This window comes from Chrysemys picta, chromosome 10, assembly GCF_011386835.1.
Source record: "Chrysemys picta bellii isolate R12L10 chromosome 10, ASM1138683v2, whole genome shotgun sequence".
Lineage (NCBI taxonomy): Eukaryota > Metazoa > Chordata > Testudines > Emydidae > Chrysemys > Chrysemys picta.
Window position 1 is genome coordinate 44896377 of NC_088800.1, and position 16624 is coordinate 44913000.

Genomic DNA, 16624 nt, shown 5'->3' on the forward strand with positions numbered 1-16624 from the left:
TGCACCACTCTGTTGACGCTCTGGACAGCAGTACGAGCTCGGATGCTCTGACCAGCCACACAGGAAAAGCCCCAGGAAAATTTGAATTTGAATTCCTTTTCCTGTCTGGCCAGTTTGAATCTCATTTCCTGTCTGGACATCGTGGCGAGCTCAGCAGCACTGGCAACGATGCAGAGCTCTCCAGCAGTGATGGCCGTGCAATCTCAGAATAGAAAGAGGGCCCCAGCATGGACTGATCGGGAAGTCTTGGATCTCATCGCTGTGTGGGGCGATGAGTCCGTGCTTTCCGAGCTGCGCTCCAAGAAACGGAATGCAAAGATCTATGAGAAGATCTCAAAAGACATGTCAGAGAGAGGATACAGCCGGGATGCAACGCAGTGCTGCGTGAAAATCAAGGAGCTGAGACAAGGCTACCAGAAGACCAAAGAGGCAAACGGACGCTCCGGATCCCATCCCCAGACATCCCGTTTCTACGAGGCACTGCATTCCATCCTCGGTGCGGCCGCCACCACTACCCCACCACTGACCGTGGACTCTGAGGATGGGATATTGTCCACGGCCGGTTCCTCGGACATGTTAGGGGACGGGGAAGATGAGGAAGGAGATGAGGAGGACGAGGCAGTCGGCAGCGCTCACAACGCTGATTTCCCCGACAGCCAGGATCTCTTCATCACCCTTACAGAGATCCCCTACCAACCGTCCCCAGCCGTTACCCCGGACACAGAATCTGGGGAAGGATCAGCCAGTAAGTGTTGTAAACATATAAACATTTATTTTTAACAGAACAGGAATATTAACAATTAAAAGAATGGGTTGTTCATGATTACTTTGCCCTAGGCGCTTAACGGTTCAGTCATGGGCAGTGAAAGTTTTGAAAAAAAATCTAGCAATGTCCGGTTTTGCATGATTGTCCTGCCCAAGCCGCTCTACTGTTTAGTCCCTGCTACTGCAGCTACAGTAAAATGCGGTCTATATGTCCGGGGATAGAGCAGAAATCCTCCTGGGACATCTCGATGAAGCTCTCCTGGAGGTAATTGGAAAGCCGTTGCATGAGGTTCCTGGGGAGAGCGGCCTTATTGGGTCCTCCGTAGTACGACACGTTGCCGCGCCACGAGACAATCAAGTACTCGGGAATCATTGCTCTGCACAGCAGGGCGGCATACGGCCCTGGTCTTTGGAGGCTTTCCCGGAGCATTCTCTCTCGCTGTCAGAGATCCTCATCAGGGTGATGTCGCTCATGGTGACCTGCTTTGAATTAGGTAGTGTTGGGACTGCTTGCCCGTTCCTTTACAGAACTGTAACCGCTGGTTTGCAGCCACGCGGTGGAGGCGGGAGAGGGGCAGCCTACAGGGATCGTTCCCGGGGACAGCCGCGAGGGGGTGGGACAGGGGCAGAGTTCCTGCTTGCCGGATTGCTGGCAGCAGGGACTGACATTGCTTTCAATGTGAAATGAGGCCAGTGCTAATATTAAAGTTTTAAGCTGCCACAAGTCTACGGCTTACCATGTCTGCCTGCAACAGAAATTCCGTTGTGCTGCCCCGCTTCTCAAATGTGCTGTGCAAGACCCCAGGCACTGAATGCGAAGGCCGAGAATTCGACCTTGTGCTGAGTGCGCATGTGATAGGTGCTGTGCATGGTCTTGTTCACAGAGAAAGACTATGTTCTTTGTTCACAACTACATTTATCTTTCTGAGGAATTCACTCCCTTTTTCCCATTCCCACAGCCACATCTGCGACTGTCTCACAACCTAGCCTGGCATCACACTCCCAGAGGCTAGCGCAGATTAGGCGTAGGAAGAAGAGGACACGGGAGGACATGTTCTCGGAGCTTATGGCCTGCTCCCGAGCCCAGGCAGCACAGCAGACCCAGTGGCGGGAGAACTTGTCCCAAATGCACCAAGCAAACATGGATTGGGAGGAGAGGTGGCGGCAGGAAGACCAGCAGGCGACTCAAACGCTGCTTGGACTACTGAGGGAGCAAAGGCCCTCTGGTCCTTCTCATCAGGCCCCTGCTCCGTGGCCCCACCCGGCCATACCACCCCTTCACTGTGAGCCGGCTGCACGAACTGCAGCTGGCTTGTTTCTGGATCACGCCAAGGAGACATCTGTACATGTTCATGCTCCACACCCTTCACATCCTCACCCTTGCATCCCACCCCGACATGAAGTGTTGGGACTTCCTACCACCTCTGGAGGAACCCCGGTGGGCCAGCCTATATTCCACCCTGGTCCCGAAGCCCGCTGGGGATATTAGTTGGTGGCTCCTTCATGGAGCTGTGAGCACAGGCATGTTCTTGGGATGGTTCACCCCCATCCCAGACACCTGCCCCTTCTGCGGCGTGATGGAGACCCTGGCGCACGTATATCTGGAGTGCACCAGGTTGCAGCCCCTATTCCGGCTCCTCTTACATATCCTGTTAGGTTTTTGGCTGCACTTTTCCCCTCACCTCCTTACCTATGCACTCCCTATCCATGGCCCCACCAAGTCACGGGACCTCCTTGTCAACCTTCTCCTAGCACTGGCCAAAATGGCCATCTACAAGACCAGAGAGAGGAGGTTGGCTGACGGGGTTTCCTGCGACTGCAGGGCCTATTTCCAGTCCTCTGTCTGCTCACGCATCCAGGCAGAGTTCCTCTGGGCGGCATCCGCTGGCTCCCTTGACACCTTCGAGGAGCAGTGGGTGCTGTCGGGTTCTCTGCTCGGTGTCCCCATCAGGTTCTCTTCGTTTACCCTGTGACCTCACTCCTGTCCCTGTTATAGCTTTAGTTGTCCCCCATAATTAATTGAGATCCCGGACTTTGTGGATCCTTCCCTTAGGCTGGGGGAGGTCCTTTAGCAGTCCTTTAGCACTACCAGGAACCCAACAGGACCAGACTCCTGCACCCAACTGGTCTGGGTCTGTCGCACTGTGCTAGCAGAGGCTTGAGGGCCTGGCTTAGCAGGACAGGGTGAGGGAGCCCAGGCTGATGGAACAGATGGGCTCAGTGGTACCACAGTACATCAGGTGGCACCCTGGAATGGGGGGTGGGGCAACATAGCACAGCACAGCATAAACTCCCACTGAGTTTAAAACATATTGCCAACGCTTCTGGAGATTCTCCTTTAGCTTAATCAGCAGTGCTTCTCTTCTTGGATCTGAGGTTTGAGTTCCATGAGTAGATGATGCCTCATAATGGTACACTTACTGGTTCCACCTGTCTAGACTCTTATACAGTGCCCATCACTGTGGTATCTGGGTGCCTCCTAAGTTTACAAAGTGTATACCTAAAGATATAGGTCTCCATTTATGTCTTCACTCCAGTCAGTAGAGACTAGGTTTTTTTTTTCATTGTTGTTTATCTGTGGTTCACCTGGTCACAGAATTGGATTTTGCATTCTGCTCTGAAGGCTCTGAGGTTTATCATCATCCTGATCTCTTCCAGGAGTAAATTCCAGGTTAGGAAGCCAGTTGCCATGAAACCTTCAATACATCTTTTTTACTACTGAATTTGATAGCTGCATGGTTCTAATGCTATGTAGTTATCATGAAAAGTCATGATTTCACAGGGTGAAGCAGTCCCTCAGGTAACTTGGGCCAGTTCCATGGACAGATATAAGGAGAAGAATTGATTTAAACTGAGCCAGTATTCAGTGGAGGACCAGTAAAGCGAACAGAGCACTAGGTTGATGTGCTTTTAATGGCCGATGTTGCTGAGCAGATGGGCTGCTGCATTCCAATCTAATTTTTGTTTTGTCAGTGCTTTCATACACAGATATAGGGAATTTCAATAATCAAACCTAGAGGACTGAAATGCATGGATTACTGGGGCTACATCCAAATCCAACAGGCAAGGGGAAGTTTACTTGGAAGCAGAATCTGAAAAAGGGGGTTGGCTGTAGCTACATGAGCATCAAGAAGCAGCGAAGAGTCCAGGTAAATACTGAAGGTGAAATCCTGGCACTATTTAAGTCATTGGGAATTTTGCCACTGACTCCAAAAGGCCCAGGATTTCACCCAGAGGTTGTGGGCTGTTTTAACAACCTGAGAGCATATCATAGGATGAAATAGTGGTACAGCTGAACAACATATTATCAATGATCCTTGATTAGATTTTTTCCCCCTCTGTGGTTTGGTTGTTTTCATGTGTTTCATATGTCCAGGTGAAGTCAGTTGCGTGTATGGGGCACACCTTCCCATTGCACTGTAAGCATGGTTATATCAGGCACAGACACCGAGGGTGATGTTACACCAATAGAGAGTCCTTCGAAGCGGTTCTGTTTCCTCACTGGCAACGTCTGTCTTTTCAGAGTTCAGCTCCTCATTTGGGTTCAAACCACCCGTATTTGTGCCTTGCCTTTGGAACATGGCACTTTTTCACACCCTGTAACTGGAAGGACGGAAGTCCACATCCTCTTCCAGGAGGGGAATATGGCTTAGAACAGGGGTAGTCAATAGGTGGACCTTGGGCCAAATCTGGACGACCAGACGCTTTTGAACAGATCCCAAAATCTTTTTATTTTCTTATTATTATCATTGTTGTTGTTTTTTAAATTATTTTCTTTGAAGTCTGGACCTTGATTGTACCTGGACCAAGAAATTTGGACCTTGACAAAAAATAATTGACTAGCCCGGCTTAGAATGTAGTTTAAGAACCACGTAATCCTTCAAACAGTGTTTATCCCCAAGTATTTCCAACCATTTCACAACGGTAATTACCAGCACTGACAACTAACATTATTTTTGTATTACAGTGGCTAAAGTAAGATTGGGGCCCCATTATGCTAGGGGCCATATAAACACAGGCTGAGAGACAGGCCCTGCCCCTAAAGATCTCATGCCCAGATCCTAAAAGATATTTAAGTGCCTAACTCTTACTGATCACAATGGGAATTAGATGGCTAAATAACTTTGAGGATCTGGGCATCACAATCTAAAGAGACAAGAAAAACAACTGTTTATAAGGGAACAGAAGCGCAATTTGACTTACCAGGGCTCCAGCAAGACAGTAATCAAGCCAGGAATAGAGCTCAGGTCTCCCAAGTCCCCATTTACGCCCTACCCATCTGACTGTGCTGCCTTTCAAGGTATGTGTCTGCCTAACAAGACAGCAGCATTACTGCAACCTGTGAACAATTCAAAATGGTGGGGGGGGAGAAATATAAGAGGGAGGGGAAACAGTGCCAAATACAAAGAAAAATAGTTACAGTCATTTGCCTCCAGGGAAAGGAATTCAAACACAGGGGAACAATTTTAGAACTAAGATGGAAGCAGGGCTGGCCTTACCATGAGGTGAACTGAGGCGGCCGCCTTAGGTGCCAGACTGTTTGGGGGGGGGGGCGCCACTAGGCCCCAGAGTGTAGAAAATTCTGTCTGCTGCTGGTGCATATGTACTCTCTCAGCTCTAGATGCACAGAGATGCTGGAGTGCTGTGCTGGAGGAAGGAGGGCACAAGAGACATAACAGGCAGGCAGAAGAAAAGGTGAGAGGGAATAACAGAAAGCAGCAGGAGCTGCAGGGAGAGAGAGGAGGAGGAACCTCTTATATACCTCTCTAGCACCCGCAGGAGCCTGGACTGATTAACAACAGCTTCTCAGGGAGCTTCCTGTTTACTGCTGCTTCCCTAAACCCACTTGAGGAGAACAGGCAGTCAACTGAAGTAGTAGGAGCCAGTTAGACCCTTAAGATGCTGATACTTTCCCTCACTCAGGCCCTGCTACCAGCCTGCTTATTTTTCCCCTTCAATTGAGTGTTGAGAGCCACTATAACTGGCACAGAACAGCAGTCATGAGTGAAAGAAGAAAACGCCCCTCTGGGGCAGCATTCAGAAAAAGAAAGAAAGCAAAGGAAGCTTTTCTATCTAAGCAGGAAGGAGCTCTCCTGAGATACATAGACACAAATGTTCACGGTGAGCCTTCCGGCCCCAGTGAAGATGTAAGTGATGAGGAGATGCCTGATCTTCCAGTTAGTCAGAGTGCAGGTGACCTGGCAGCTACTGCAGCATCCATATCTTCATCTCAAATGGATGTAACCATGCACATTCCTGAAGAAAAGTGTAGATCAGAGAAGAGTGTGGTGGAGGCACAACAAACAGCTGCTGCTGAGTTTAGTTCCTTAAGTCTAGATGATCCAGGACTGTGGACCCACTTGAGCAGTAGTCTGAGGGACTTCCTTGTACTGCATGGGCCACAGCAAGTGAAAAACTTCATGTTCCCCAAAGACAATGAAAATAGAAGTTTCCATCCATCACATTACTGGCGTGAAATCCCCAATGGTGACAAAGTGGAGAGGCCATAGCTTATGTACTGAAAAACCCAGAATGCTGCATACTGTTTTTGTTGCAAACTCTTCCAGTCAAATGTTCCAGCCACATTGGGTTCTACAGGAACAAAGGACTGGAAAAATGTGGCTAGAAATCTGGCATGCCATGAGAAGGCAGCAAATCACCAGAGAGTATTCCATGGGTGGAAAGAGCTTAAGATGAGACTAAGGTTAAAGGCCACCTGTAGTGGGGTGGTGTGACAATGCGGTTCTGGCAGAACCCAACTAAGGGTGCCAACTCAGGACAAATTGCTCAAACAGGGCAGTTACAGCCCAAGGCTGGGGTTTTTTCCACCTCTAGGGCAAACCAAACCAGCCAGACTAGGAGAACTTCGGTCTCACCCCCTGGCTAACCGCAAGTCTCACAAGCAATCTCCTTAGACACTCCAGTTTCCCAGTATTACCACCAGTGCCACTCGTTATGGGGACAAATGGTTATGAAAACCAATACCCCAGCAAAAGAAAAAGGTTCGCCTGATCCCAAAGGACCAAGCCCTAGACCCAGGTCAATATACAAATCAGATCTTACCCACAAATCACGCTGTTGCCAATCCTTTAGAATCTAAAATCTAAAGGTTTATTCATAAAAGGAAAAAGATAGAGATGAGAGTTAGAATTGGTTAAATGGAATCAATTACATACAGTAATGGCAAAGTTTTTGGTTCAGGCTTGCAGCAGCGATAGAATAAACTGCAGGTTCAAATCATGTCTCTGGAATACATCCCCCGCTGGGATGGGTCCTCAGTCCTTTGTTCAAAGCTTCAGTTTGTAGCAAAGTCCCTCCAGAGGTAAGAAGCAGGATTGAAGACAAGATGGAGATGAGGCATCAGCCTTATATAGTCTTTTCCAGGTGTAAGAACACCTCTTTGTTCTTACTGTGGAAAATTACAGCAAAATGGAGCCTGGAGTCACATGGGCCAGTCCCGGCATACTTTGCTGAGTTACAAGGCATATTTGCCTTCTCTCAATGGGTCCATTGTATAGTTGATGGTCCTTAATGGGCCATCAAGCAGGCTAGGCAGAGCTAACCCCAGCTTGTCTGGGATGTCACCCAGCAGCATAGCATAAGTTTGCCATACAGACAGTATAGAGCCAATATTCATAACTTCAACTACAAAACTGATACACACATATAGATAGCATAATCGTAACCAGTAAATCATAACCTTGTCTTAGACACCCCATTTGACCCCCTTTATACAAGATTTGGGTGCCACTACAGGACCTTGGTTGCAACAATGATCTACATGGTCCCAGTTTGTGTCAATAACGTCACAGGTGGTAACCCAGCTCCTGCCTGGAAGGGGTTAAAACAGCCCTGGGAGAGGGCTGTGGCAGGGGAAAAGCTGGGCTGATTGGGGGAAGCAGCCACAGATGGGGCCACACCCCAGTCAGACCACAGCTGGCCCTATAAGAGAGAGAAGGACCTGGCTGCCTGGGAAGCTGAGGAGGGTACCTAGGGTGGAGCAGTGCTGGGGAAGGGTAGAGGTAGCTGGGGAGCTCCAGCCTAGCAAAGCCCCAGGCTGCAGGCCAAGCTAAGGGCCCACAAAAGGGTACTAGGGCTGCAGAGGGGCAGCCCAGATATAGGCAGAGGCAGCTGGTCCAACCCCCCTTGCCGATGATGAGTGGTTTACAGACTGCAGTTTGCCCCAGGGAGCGGGGGCTAGATGATGACTGGCAGTAGCCACTGAGGCAAAGTGGGGATAGGGGGTGGGGGTTCCCCTGGGAGGGGAGACCCAGACAGAGGGGATACTGTGGTGGGCAGAACCCCTGGGCAAAGGCACTGGGGTCTGGGAGGGACACAGGGCCAGTGGCAGGCGAGACATCAACTGGCCTGGAAAGCGCTAATTCCCTAGACGACGAGCAGGAGGCGCTGCGCCAGTGAGTCATCGTGCCGCCACACCACCATACAGTAAACTCCTCACTTAAAGTCATCCCGGTTAACGTTGTTTCGTTGTTACATTGCTGATCAATTAGGGAACATGCTTGTTTAAAGTTGTGTAATGCTCCCTTCTAACGTCGTTTGGCAGCCACCTGCTTTGTCTACTGATTGCAGGAAGAGCAGCCCGTTGCAGCTAGCTGTCCCTCCCCCACTGCCATGTGCTGCTCCTGCCCTCTGCCTTGGAGCTGCTCCCCGAGACTCTTGCTTGCTGTGCGGGGGGCAGGGAAGGAAGAGGGGGGCTAATGTCAGGGTGTCCCCCTCCCCCCTGCTCCTGCACCCCGCTTACCCCATCTTCCATAGAGCAGGGGGGACACACCAGGGCTCAGGACGGAGGGAAATGCACACATCTCCCTCCTGGAACCTAACCCCCTCATTTACATTAATTCTTATGGGGAAATTGGATTTGCTTAACATCATTTTGCTTAAAGTCACATTTTTCAGGAACATAACTACAACGTTAAGTGAGGAGTTACTGTAGATGATCAGCATCAAGAAGAGATTGCATCAGAGTCTCTTTACTGGCAAAATGTTATGAAAAGGCTCATTGCCATTGTGAGAATGCTTGCTACCCAAAACCTAGCACTGCATGGCACTTCAGATCAGCTGTATGTGCTAAAAAATGGAAACTTCCTTCAAATTGTGGAGCTGATGGCTGAGTTTGATGCTGTACTTCAGGAGCATCTAAGAAGAGTCACCACCCAAGAAATGTTCACATACCACTACCTTGGAAAAACAATTCAAAATGAGATCATACAGCTACTGTCAACAAAAGTCAAACAGAAGATTGTGTCAGATCTGAAGTCAGCAAGATATTACTCTAGTATTCTGGACTGCACACCTGACATCAGCCATATGGAACAAATAACTTTAATGGTTTGTTTTGTAACCACAACAGAACCTAGTGAAAATGTCCCTGCAATGGTGACTGTCAGAGAGCATTTTCTAGAATTTATTGACATTGATAATACTACAGGAGCTGGTATGACAAAGATGCTTCTTAAAAAGCTGGAAGATACGGGAATTGCAATAGCTGACATGAGAGGTCAGGGCTACGATAATGGTGCCAACATGAGGAAAGAACAGAGGAGTGCAGACACGGATCCGAGAGTTAAACCTTTGAGCTTTTTTTGTTCCATGCAGTTCTCATTCATTGAACTCGGTGGTCAGTGATGCAGCATCAGCTTCTAGTGAGGCTGCTAATTTTTTAAATTTAACTCAAAGCATCTAGGTATTTTTCTCTGCGTCAACTCATCGATGGCAAATTTTGAAGCAACATCTGGGAACATCCTCTCTGACACTGAACCCACTGAGTGCCACACGATGGGAAAGTCGAGTGGAGGCGATAAAGCCTATCAAACGCCAAATTGGGAAGATAGATGATGCCATAGTTGCCATTATGGAGGCTAATGCTATGACAGGAACTGTTTGTGGGAGAAGAGTGGCAGAGGGAAATGGAATCACCAGAAACAAACATAACTTCAAATTTCTGTGTGGCTTAGTGTTGTGGCATGACATACTGTTTGAAATAAATATTGTAAGCAAGAGACTCCAAGGTGTTGACCTTGATATATCTGGAGCAATGGAACAACTGGACAAATCAAAGTCTTACCGGTCAGATGAGGGATTTCAAAACGTTCTGAAGAGTGCACAGAAGTTGGCAGAGGAACTTCACATTGAAGCTATTTTCCCACCCATTCAAGAATACAAGAGTCACCGAAGAAGAAGACATTTTGATTACGAGGCACAGGATAATCCCATAAGAGACCCCAAACAACCTGGTTGAATTCTTTAACCAGGTGCTAGATTGTGCAATACAGTCAGGTGAAGAATTTTTCATGCAGCTCAAGGAACACAGCAGTATATTTGGGATGTTGTATGATATTCCAAAACTCCTCACTATACCCGAAGAAGACCTACACCAGCAATGCAGGACACTAGAGACAGCGTTGACACACGATGACATGCGCGATATTGATGCGAGTGATTTAGGTGATGAACTGAAAGCCCTTTCAAGATACATTTCAGCAGGATCAACTCCAAAGGCTGTTCTGGAATATATGTGCACAAATAAGATGTCCACCCTCTTTCCAAATGCTTTTGTTGCTCTGCGCATACTTCTAACACTTCCTGTAACAGTTTCCAGTGGAGAACGCAGCTTCTCCAAGCTGAAGTTAATAAAAACATATCTACGCTCCATAATGACACAGGAGAGGCTGGTCGGTCTTGCAGCCATCTCAATAGAGCATGAACTGGCCCAGACCTTCAGGAAGCAGTTCAAATCTTTGTAACCAAGAAGGCACGGAAAGCACCACTTTGATTATTCAAACAGATAAAAATGCCAGTTTTTACTATGCAGACAAGAAAAGTTACATTTGCTGTTCAGGTGTTTGAAAGTTAACTATTACTTAAAATTTTTGAAGAAGGCATTTTAAGTTGTTAGTTCTCCTTTATTGGGGTAGTAGCAGAGCAGTACCTTGAGAGGAGTAGAACAGGAAGAAGGCAGAATTGAGACCTTTCAAAGTTTTGGTGCAAGCAAGGGGGCATGGGGGCGTCATTTGAGCTCCCTGCCTCAGGAGCCAAAATATTGTGGGCCGGCCCTGGTTACACTGGACAGCAATTAGCTGGTTCTACCTGGGAAGCTAATGCACAGACACTAAGAATCTCTTAGCTTGTCTCATGCTACTTTGTGGCAGAGTATTGCTCCCTGGTACAGCTCAACTCTTCTTACACAGGACTAGAAAATACTCAGCTGAATTAAACTATGCATTTAATAACAGGTACTATGAGACCAACAAACCTGGCCCAGCTGCCAGCCCCTCCTAACATTAGGAGACAAGTTGCCTTGCAAAATCTGCTCCTTAAGGTGTAAGATATGCCATGTCTACCCCTGTTTAAAGATATGTTTAATCCAGTGAGTCACTCGCTCAGCTCAAGTCACCCCTTTTGGACAATTCTCCTAAAGAACATTGATATCGCCTCCAAAGGGCATAGTAGGTGGCAATAACAAGCTTCAAACATAGCCAATTCTGGCCTTGGTACAGATCCAACACAGCACTGCTCCATCCCCATAGATAGTCCATCTTGTGCACTAAAGGAGGCCAGGTCCTGTGGGAAAAAAAAGTATTTGCTCATGCAGGTAATAACTGTATCCATAATGTATATGCATCAAGGGGCAGAACTGAAGTTGCACAGGCAGCTCTAATACTGGTATTTCCTAAAGCTTGAGAGCTTCACTTTGCAACCTTAATAATGTTCTTTTCATGTAGTCTTTTTGCATGTGTGTAGTTTATTCAGTTTTTTTTTAAACTAACAGAAAAAAAAAAAGAAATTCAATCATGTGACATTATATTGACACCTACGTGGGTCATTGGCAGGTTTGGAACTTTTAGATCCATTGCATCTACCACTGCCACTTGAGCTAACAGAGTAAATGATAGCATAAGAAAATAGGAATGGCCATGCTGGTCAGACCAATGGTCCATCTAACCCAGTATCCTGTCTCCAATAGTGACCAGAGTGGATGCCTTAGAGGAAATAAACATAACAGAGCATTATCGAGTGATCCATCCCCTGTCATCTAGTCCCAGTGTCTGGCAGTTGAAGGTTTAGGGACACCTAGAGCATGGGGTTGTGTCCCTGACCTTCTTGACTAATAGCCATTGATGGACCTATTCTCCATAAATGTATCTAATTGTTCTTCAAACTCAGTTATACTTTTGGCCTTCACAACATTCTCGGCAATGAATTCCACAGGTTAGCTATATATTGTGTGAAGAAATATTTCCTTTTGTTTGTTTTAAACCTGCTGCCTATTAATTTCACTGAGTGACCCCTGGTTCTTGTATTGTGTGAAGGGATAAATAACACTTCCCTATGCACTTTCACCACACCATTCCTGATTTTATAGACCTCTATTGTATCCCCCCCTTAGTCATCTCTTTTCTAATTGAACAATCCCAGGCTTTTTAATCTGTCCTCATATGGAAGCTGTTCCATACCCCTAATCATTTTTGTTGCCCTTCTCTGCACCTTTTCCAGTGCTAATATATCTTTTTGAGATCGGGTGACCAGAACTGCATGCAGTATTCAAGATGTAGGCATAGCATTGATGTATACAGTGACATTATGAGATTTTCTCTTGTATTATCTGTCCCTTTTCCTAATGGTTCCTAACATTCTGTTAGCTGTTTTGACTGCTGCTGCACATTGAGCCAATGTTTTCAGAGAACTATCCACAATGACTCCAAGATCTCTTTCTTGCATTGTAACAGTTAATTTAGACCCTATCATTTTGTATGTATAGTTTTGATTATGTTTTCCATTACTTTGCATTTATCAACAGTGAATTTCACCTGCCATTGTGTTGCCCAGTCACCCAGTTTTCTAAGATCCCTTTGAAACTCTTTGCAGTCAGCTTTGGCCTTAACTATCTTGAGTAATTTTGTATCTTTTGCAAACTTTGCCACCTCATTGTTCACCCTTCTTTTCCAGATCATTTGTGAATATGTTGATCAGTACTGGTCCCAGTACAGATTCTTGGAGGGACCCTGGTATTCTCCACATTGTGAAAACTGACTATTTATTCCTGCCCTTTGTTTCCTATCTTTTAACCAGTTACTGATCCATGACTGGATCTTCCCTCTTATCCCATAACTGCTTACAAGCATTTGGTGAGGTACCTAGTCAAAGACTTTTTGAAAGTCCAAGTAAAATATATCGACTGGATCACCTTTTTCTACATGCTTGTTGACAACCTCCAAGAATTCTAATAGATTGTTGAAGCATGATTTCCCTTTACAAAAGCTGACTCTTCCCCAATATATCATGCTTACCTATGTATCTGATAATTCTGTTCTTTACTACAGTTTCAACTTGTTTGCCTCGTACTCAAAGTAGGCTTACCAGCCAGTAATTGCAAAGATTGGCTCTATTACCTAGCAGTAGTAGGTTGTCATCCTTTATGTGGGCCAGCTTTACAGGGGGTTAAGGCACTTTGCTAGAGGGTTTCACAGATATTTGCTGACAGCAAAGGAATAATGAGATTCAGGAATCATGGGCTCCATTCCAGATTTTGGAAGGAAGCATGCTCTTGTGAGCACAGACTATTCTGCCAGTTTACCCCAAGCTTGATCCCCTTCTGCATCTTCTCCCCCAATCTGTCCCAGTCCTGTCTCTTCTTCACTTCTGTCTTCCCAGCCCACTCCCAATCTCCTTGCCTTGCCAGTCCTAGTCTCCCCCACAGGACTCCCAGCCTAGTCTCAGTGCCGAGCCATTCTCAGTTCTCTCCTCCATTCCCCCACTCATAGGTTCCTAGGCCAGAAGGTACCACTGTAATCATCTACTCTGACCTCCTGCATAACATGGGACATAGGCCTCTACCGAATTAATTCATGTTTAAACTAGAGCACATATTTTGAAAAATATCCAATCTTGATTTAAAAATTGCCAGAGATGGAGAATCCACCACTACCCTTGGTAAATTATTCCATTGGTTAATTACTGTTAAAAATGTGTGCCTTATTTCAAGTCTGAATTTGTCTAAATTCAATTTCCAGATTTCTGCTGGGGCACCCATTTTTCTGGTGCCCCCCAATTGGCCGGAGCTCCTGGGTACGGGCCCCGTTGGTCCATTGGCTAATCCGCCACTGAGTAGCAGTAGCACCACTGCCATACACAGAGAACATAAAAACATAACAACGGCCATACTGGTCAGACCAAAGGTCCATCTAGCCCAGTATCCTCACAAACTCCCTCACAAAACTCCCCTGTTAGCCGCTCCCGGTCACTTAGGAGCTGGCTTTTTGAAGCCCTGGTCTTCCTGATTAGCCCCACCCCCTGATTAAGAGCTAATAAAACCTCCCTACTCCTACTCAAGAGTCCCCTGTTTATATATTCAAGAATTACATTAGTCCTTTTGGCCACAACATTGCACTGAAACTCATGATTATCCACCATCACCCACAAGTCCATTTCGGAGTCACTACTTCCAAATAGAGTCCCCCATGCTGTAAATGTGGCCAACATTCTTTGTTCCTAGAGGTATAACTTTACATTTGGCTGTAGTAAAATGCATAATGTGTGCTTGCGCCCAGCTCTGTATCAATGACCTGTCCTCTTCATTATTTGGATCACTTGATGGTTACCTGTTCTGTTCATTCCCCCTGGGGCACCTAGCATTAGCCATTGTTGGAAGACAGGGTACTGGGCTAAATGGACCTTTGGTCTGAACCAGTATGGCTGTTCTTATGTACCACTTCCCCTGTCTTTGTGTCAACTGCAAAATTTATCAATAATGACTTTGTTTTCTTCCAGGGCATTGATAAAAATGTCAAATAACATACAGCCATGGGGGAAACCACTAAAAACACACCCACTCAAGGATAATTCTCCATTTACAGTTAAATTTTGAGATCTGGCCCCAGTCTCCTTCTCCAAGTGGTCCTAGTTACTCCTGCTGGCTCTTCATCTGATCTGTCTGCCTCCATCCTCCACACCCACCTTCAACATCCCCCTGACTCCCATTCCCAGTTTCTCTCCCTGGGCTTCTTGTTCAGCCTCCCATCCAGATCCTTGTCTCATTCTCTTTGCCCAGCAAGTCCCAGTTCTGCCCCACACCCTGGCTCCTTGTCATGGAAGTTCCCCCCCACAGAACCTCTTTCCCCCTAAACCACTCGTTCTGTCTCCTCCGCAGCTTCTCACCTGATCTCCCCATTCACTGGCTCCCAGTCCATCCCTTGCTCCCAATCCCAGTCCTTGCGCGGGCAAGACCCAACTCCCTTTGCCTCTCCCAGCTCCCAATCTCCTTGCCTACCTAGCTACAGTCTCCCCCTCTCCAACTCCCAGTTTCCTTCTTCCCCTTCCAGGCTCTTTGTCCCAATTTACTGTCTCTCACCCAGGTCCTGCATTTAATTCAGGCAGCTTATTGATCTATGCTGCCTAGGCCTCAGTAACTGGGACATTTAGAGCATAGAAGAGACTGGTTCCCTGCTCTAAGTTCCTGTGCCCAGATCCAGCACAGCTCCAAGCAGCCTGGAACTGTGATTGCAGGGAAAGTCCTGCTTAACCCCCTGCAGCTCTGCACTGGGGTGTGCTCTGAGCAGATGGAACCTTTGTGGAATTAAACTGCAAAGCTCTAGCAATTTATTGAGTATGTGAAAACGGCAATCTTTCAAAGCTGTATAATTTGGCCAAATTTGGGTGGAGTTTCACAAGGATGGTAAAAGGCAGATTCCTGAACTGGGGTTATTTAGTCTGCAGAAGAGAAGAGTGAAGACGGATTTGATAGCGGCCTTCAACTACTTGAAGAGGGGTTCCAAAGAGGATAGAACTAGGCTGTTCTCAGTAGTGGCAGATGACAGAACAAGAAACAATGGTCTCAAATTGCAGTGCGGGAGGTCTAGGTTGGATATTAGGAAACACTATTTCACTAGGAGGGTGGTGAAGCACTGGAATGGGTTACTTAGGGAGGTGGTCGAATCTCCACCCTTAGAGGTTTTTAAGGCCCGGCTTGACAAAGCCCTAGCTGGGATGATTTAGTTGGTGTTGGTCCTGCTTTAAGCAGGGGATTGGACTAGAGACCTCCTGAGGTCTCTTCCAACACTAATATTCTATGATTCTATGAAATGTCAAGTCCCTTCTCCCAAGTATGGGGGCACTAGAGAGTCTTAATAAAACTGTCGCTGTATTTTTTTAACATGGGCAACACAACTTATTGTCCCCTAGCCTCATTCTCAGAAACAACTGAACCATTTTTGCTAAGTTTTCCAGAAAAATTTTGCCTGAAGGAGACAGCTGGCATGGTAGATTTCATCCCAAACAGTTAGTTTGACAAAGGTATGAGCAACTGAAAACAGGGTCTTATTATGGGAAGTGTTGGTCAACCTTAATAGCAGGCAGTACTATCAACCCCACCTATAATCTGTCTCCCAATGTTTAATATAAATTAATATAATTCATTGTGGATGCCTCAAATGATATAATTAGTGTTACCATGTGATTGTTAATATGGAGAGAATTGAGCAGGTCCTAGGCTGCTGAGGAGGAATTTATTTATAAGTGTAGAAATACTCTGATATTCCCCCCTCACCCAAAGTAATTATTAGGGCTGTCAATTAATCGCAGTTAACTCACACGATTAACTCAAAAAAATTAACTGCGATTAAGAAAATTAATCACAATGTTAAACAATAGAATACCAATTGAAATTTGTTAAATATTTTTGGATGTTTTTCTACATTTTCAAATATATTGATTTCTATTACAATACAGAATACATAGTGTACAGTGCTCATTTTATATTATTTTTGATTAAAAATATTTGCACTGTAAAAATGATAAACAAAAGAAATAGTATTTTTCAATTCACCTCATACAAGTACTGTAG

General features: G+C 46.2%; 1 protein-coding gene across 1 annotated transcript; it reads left to right on the forward strand.

Annotated features, from left to right (window-relative positions):
- The first annotated feature begins 328 nt into the window (after nt 1-328).
- Nucleotides 329-2254, forward strand: LOC135973872 (uncharacterized). The gene is made up of 2 exons (XM_065559034.1): nt 329-745; nt 1725-2254. Exons 1-2 carry the CDS (start codon nt 343-345, stop codon nt 2252-2254), a joined length of 933 nt encoding a protein of 310 aa, XP_065415106.1. The 5' UTR covers nt 329-342.
- The last annotated feature ends 14370 nt before the right edge of the window (nt 2255-16624 follow it).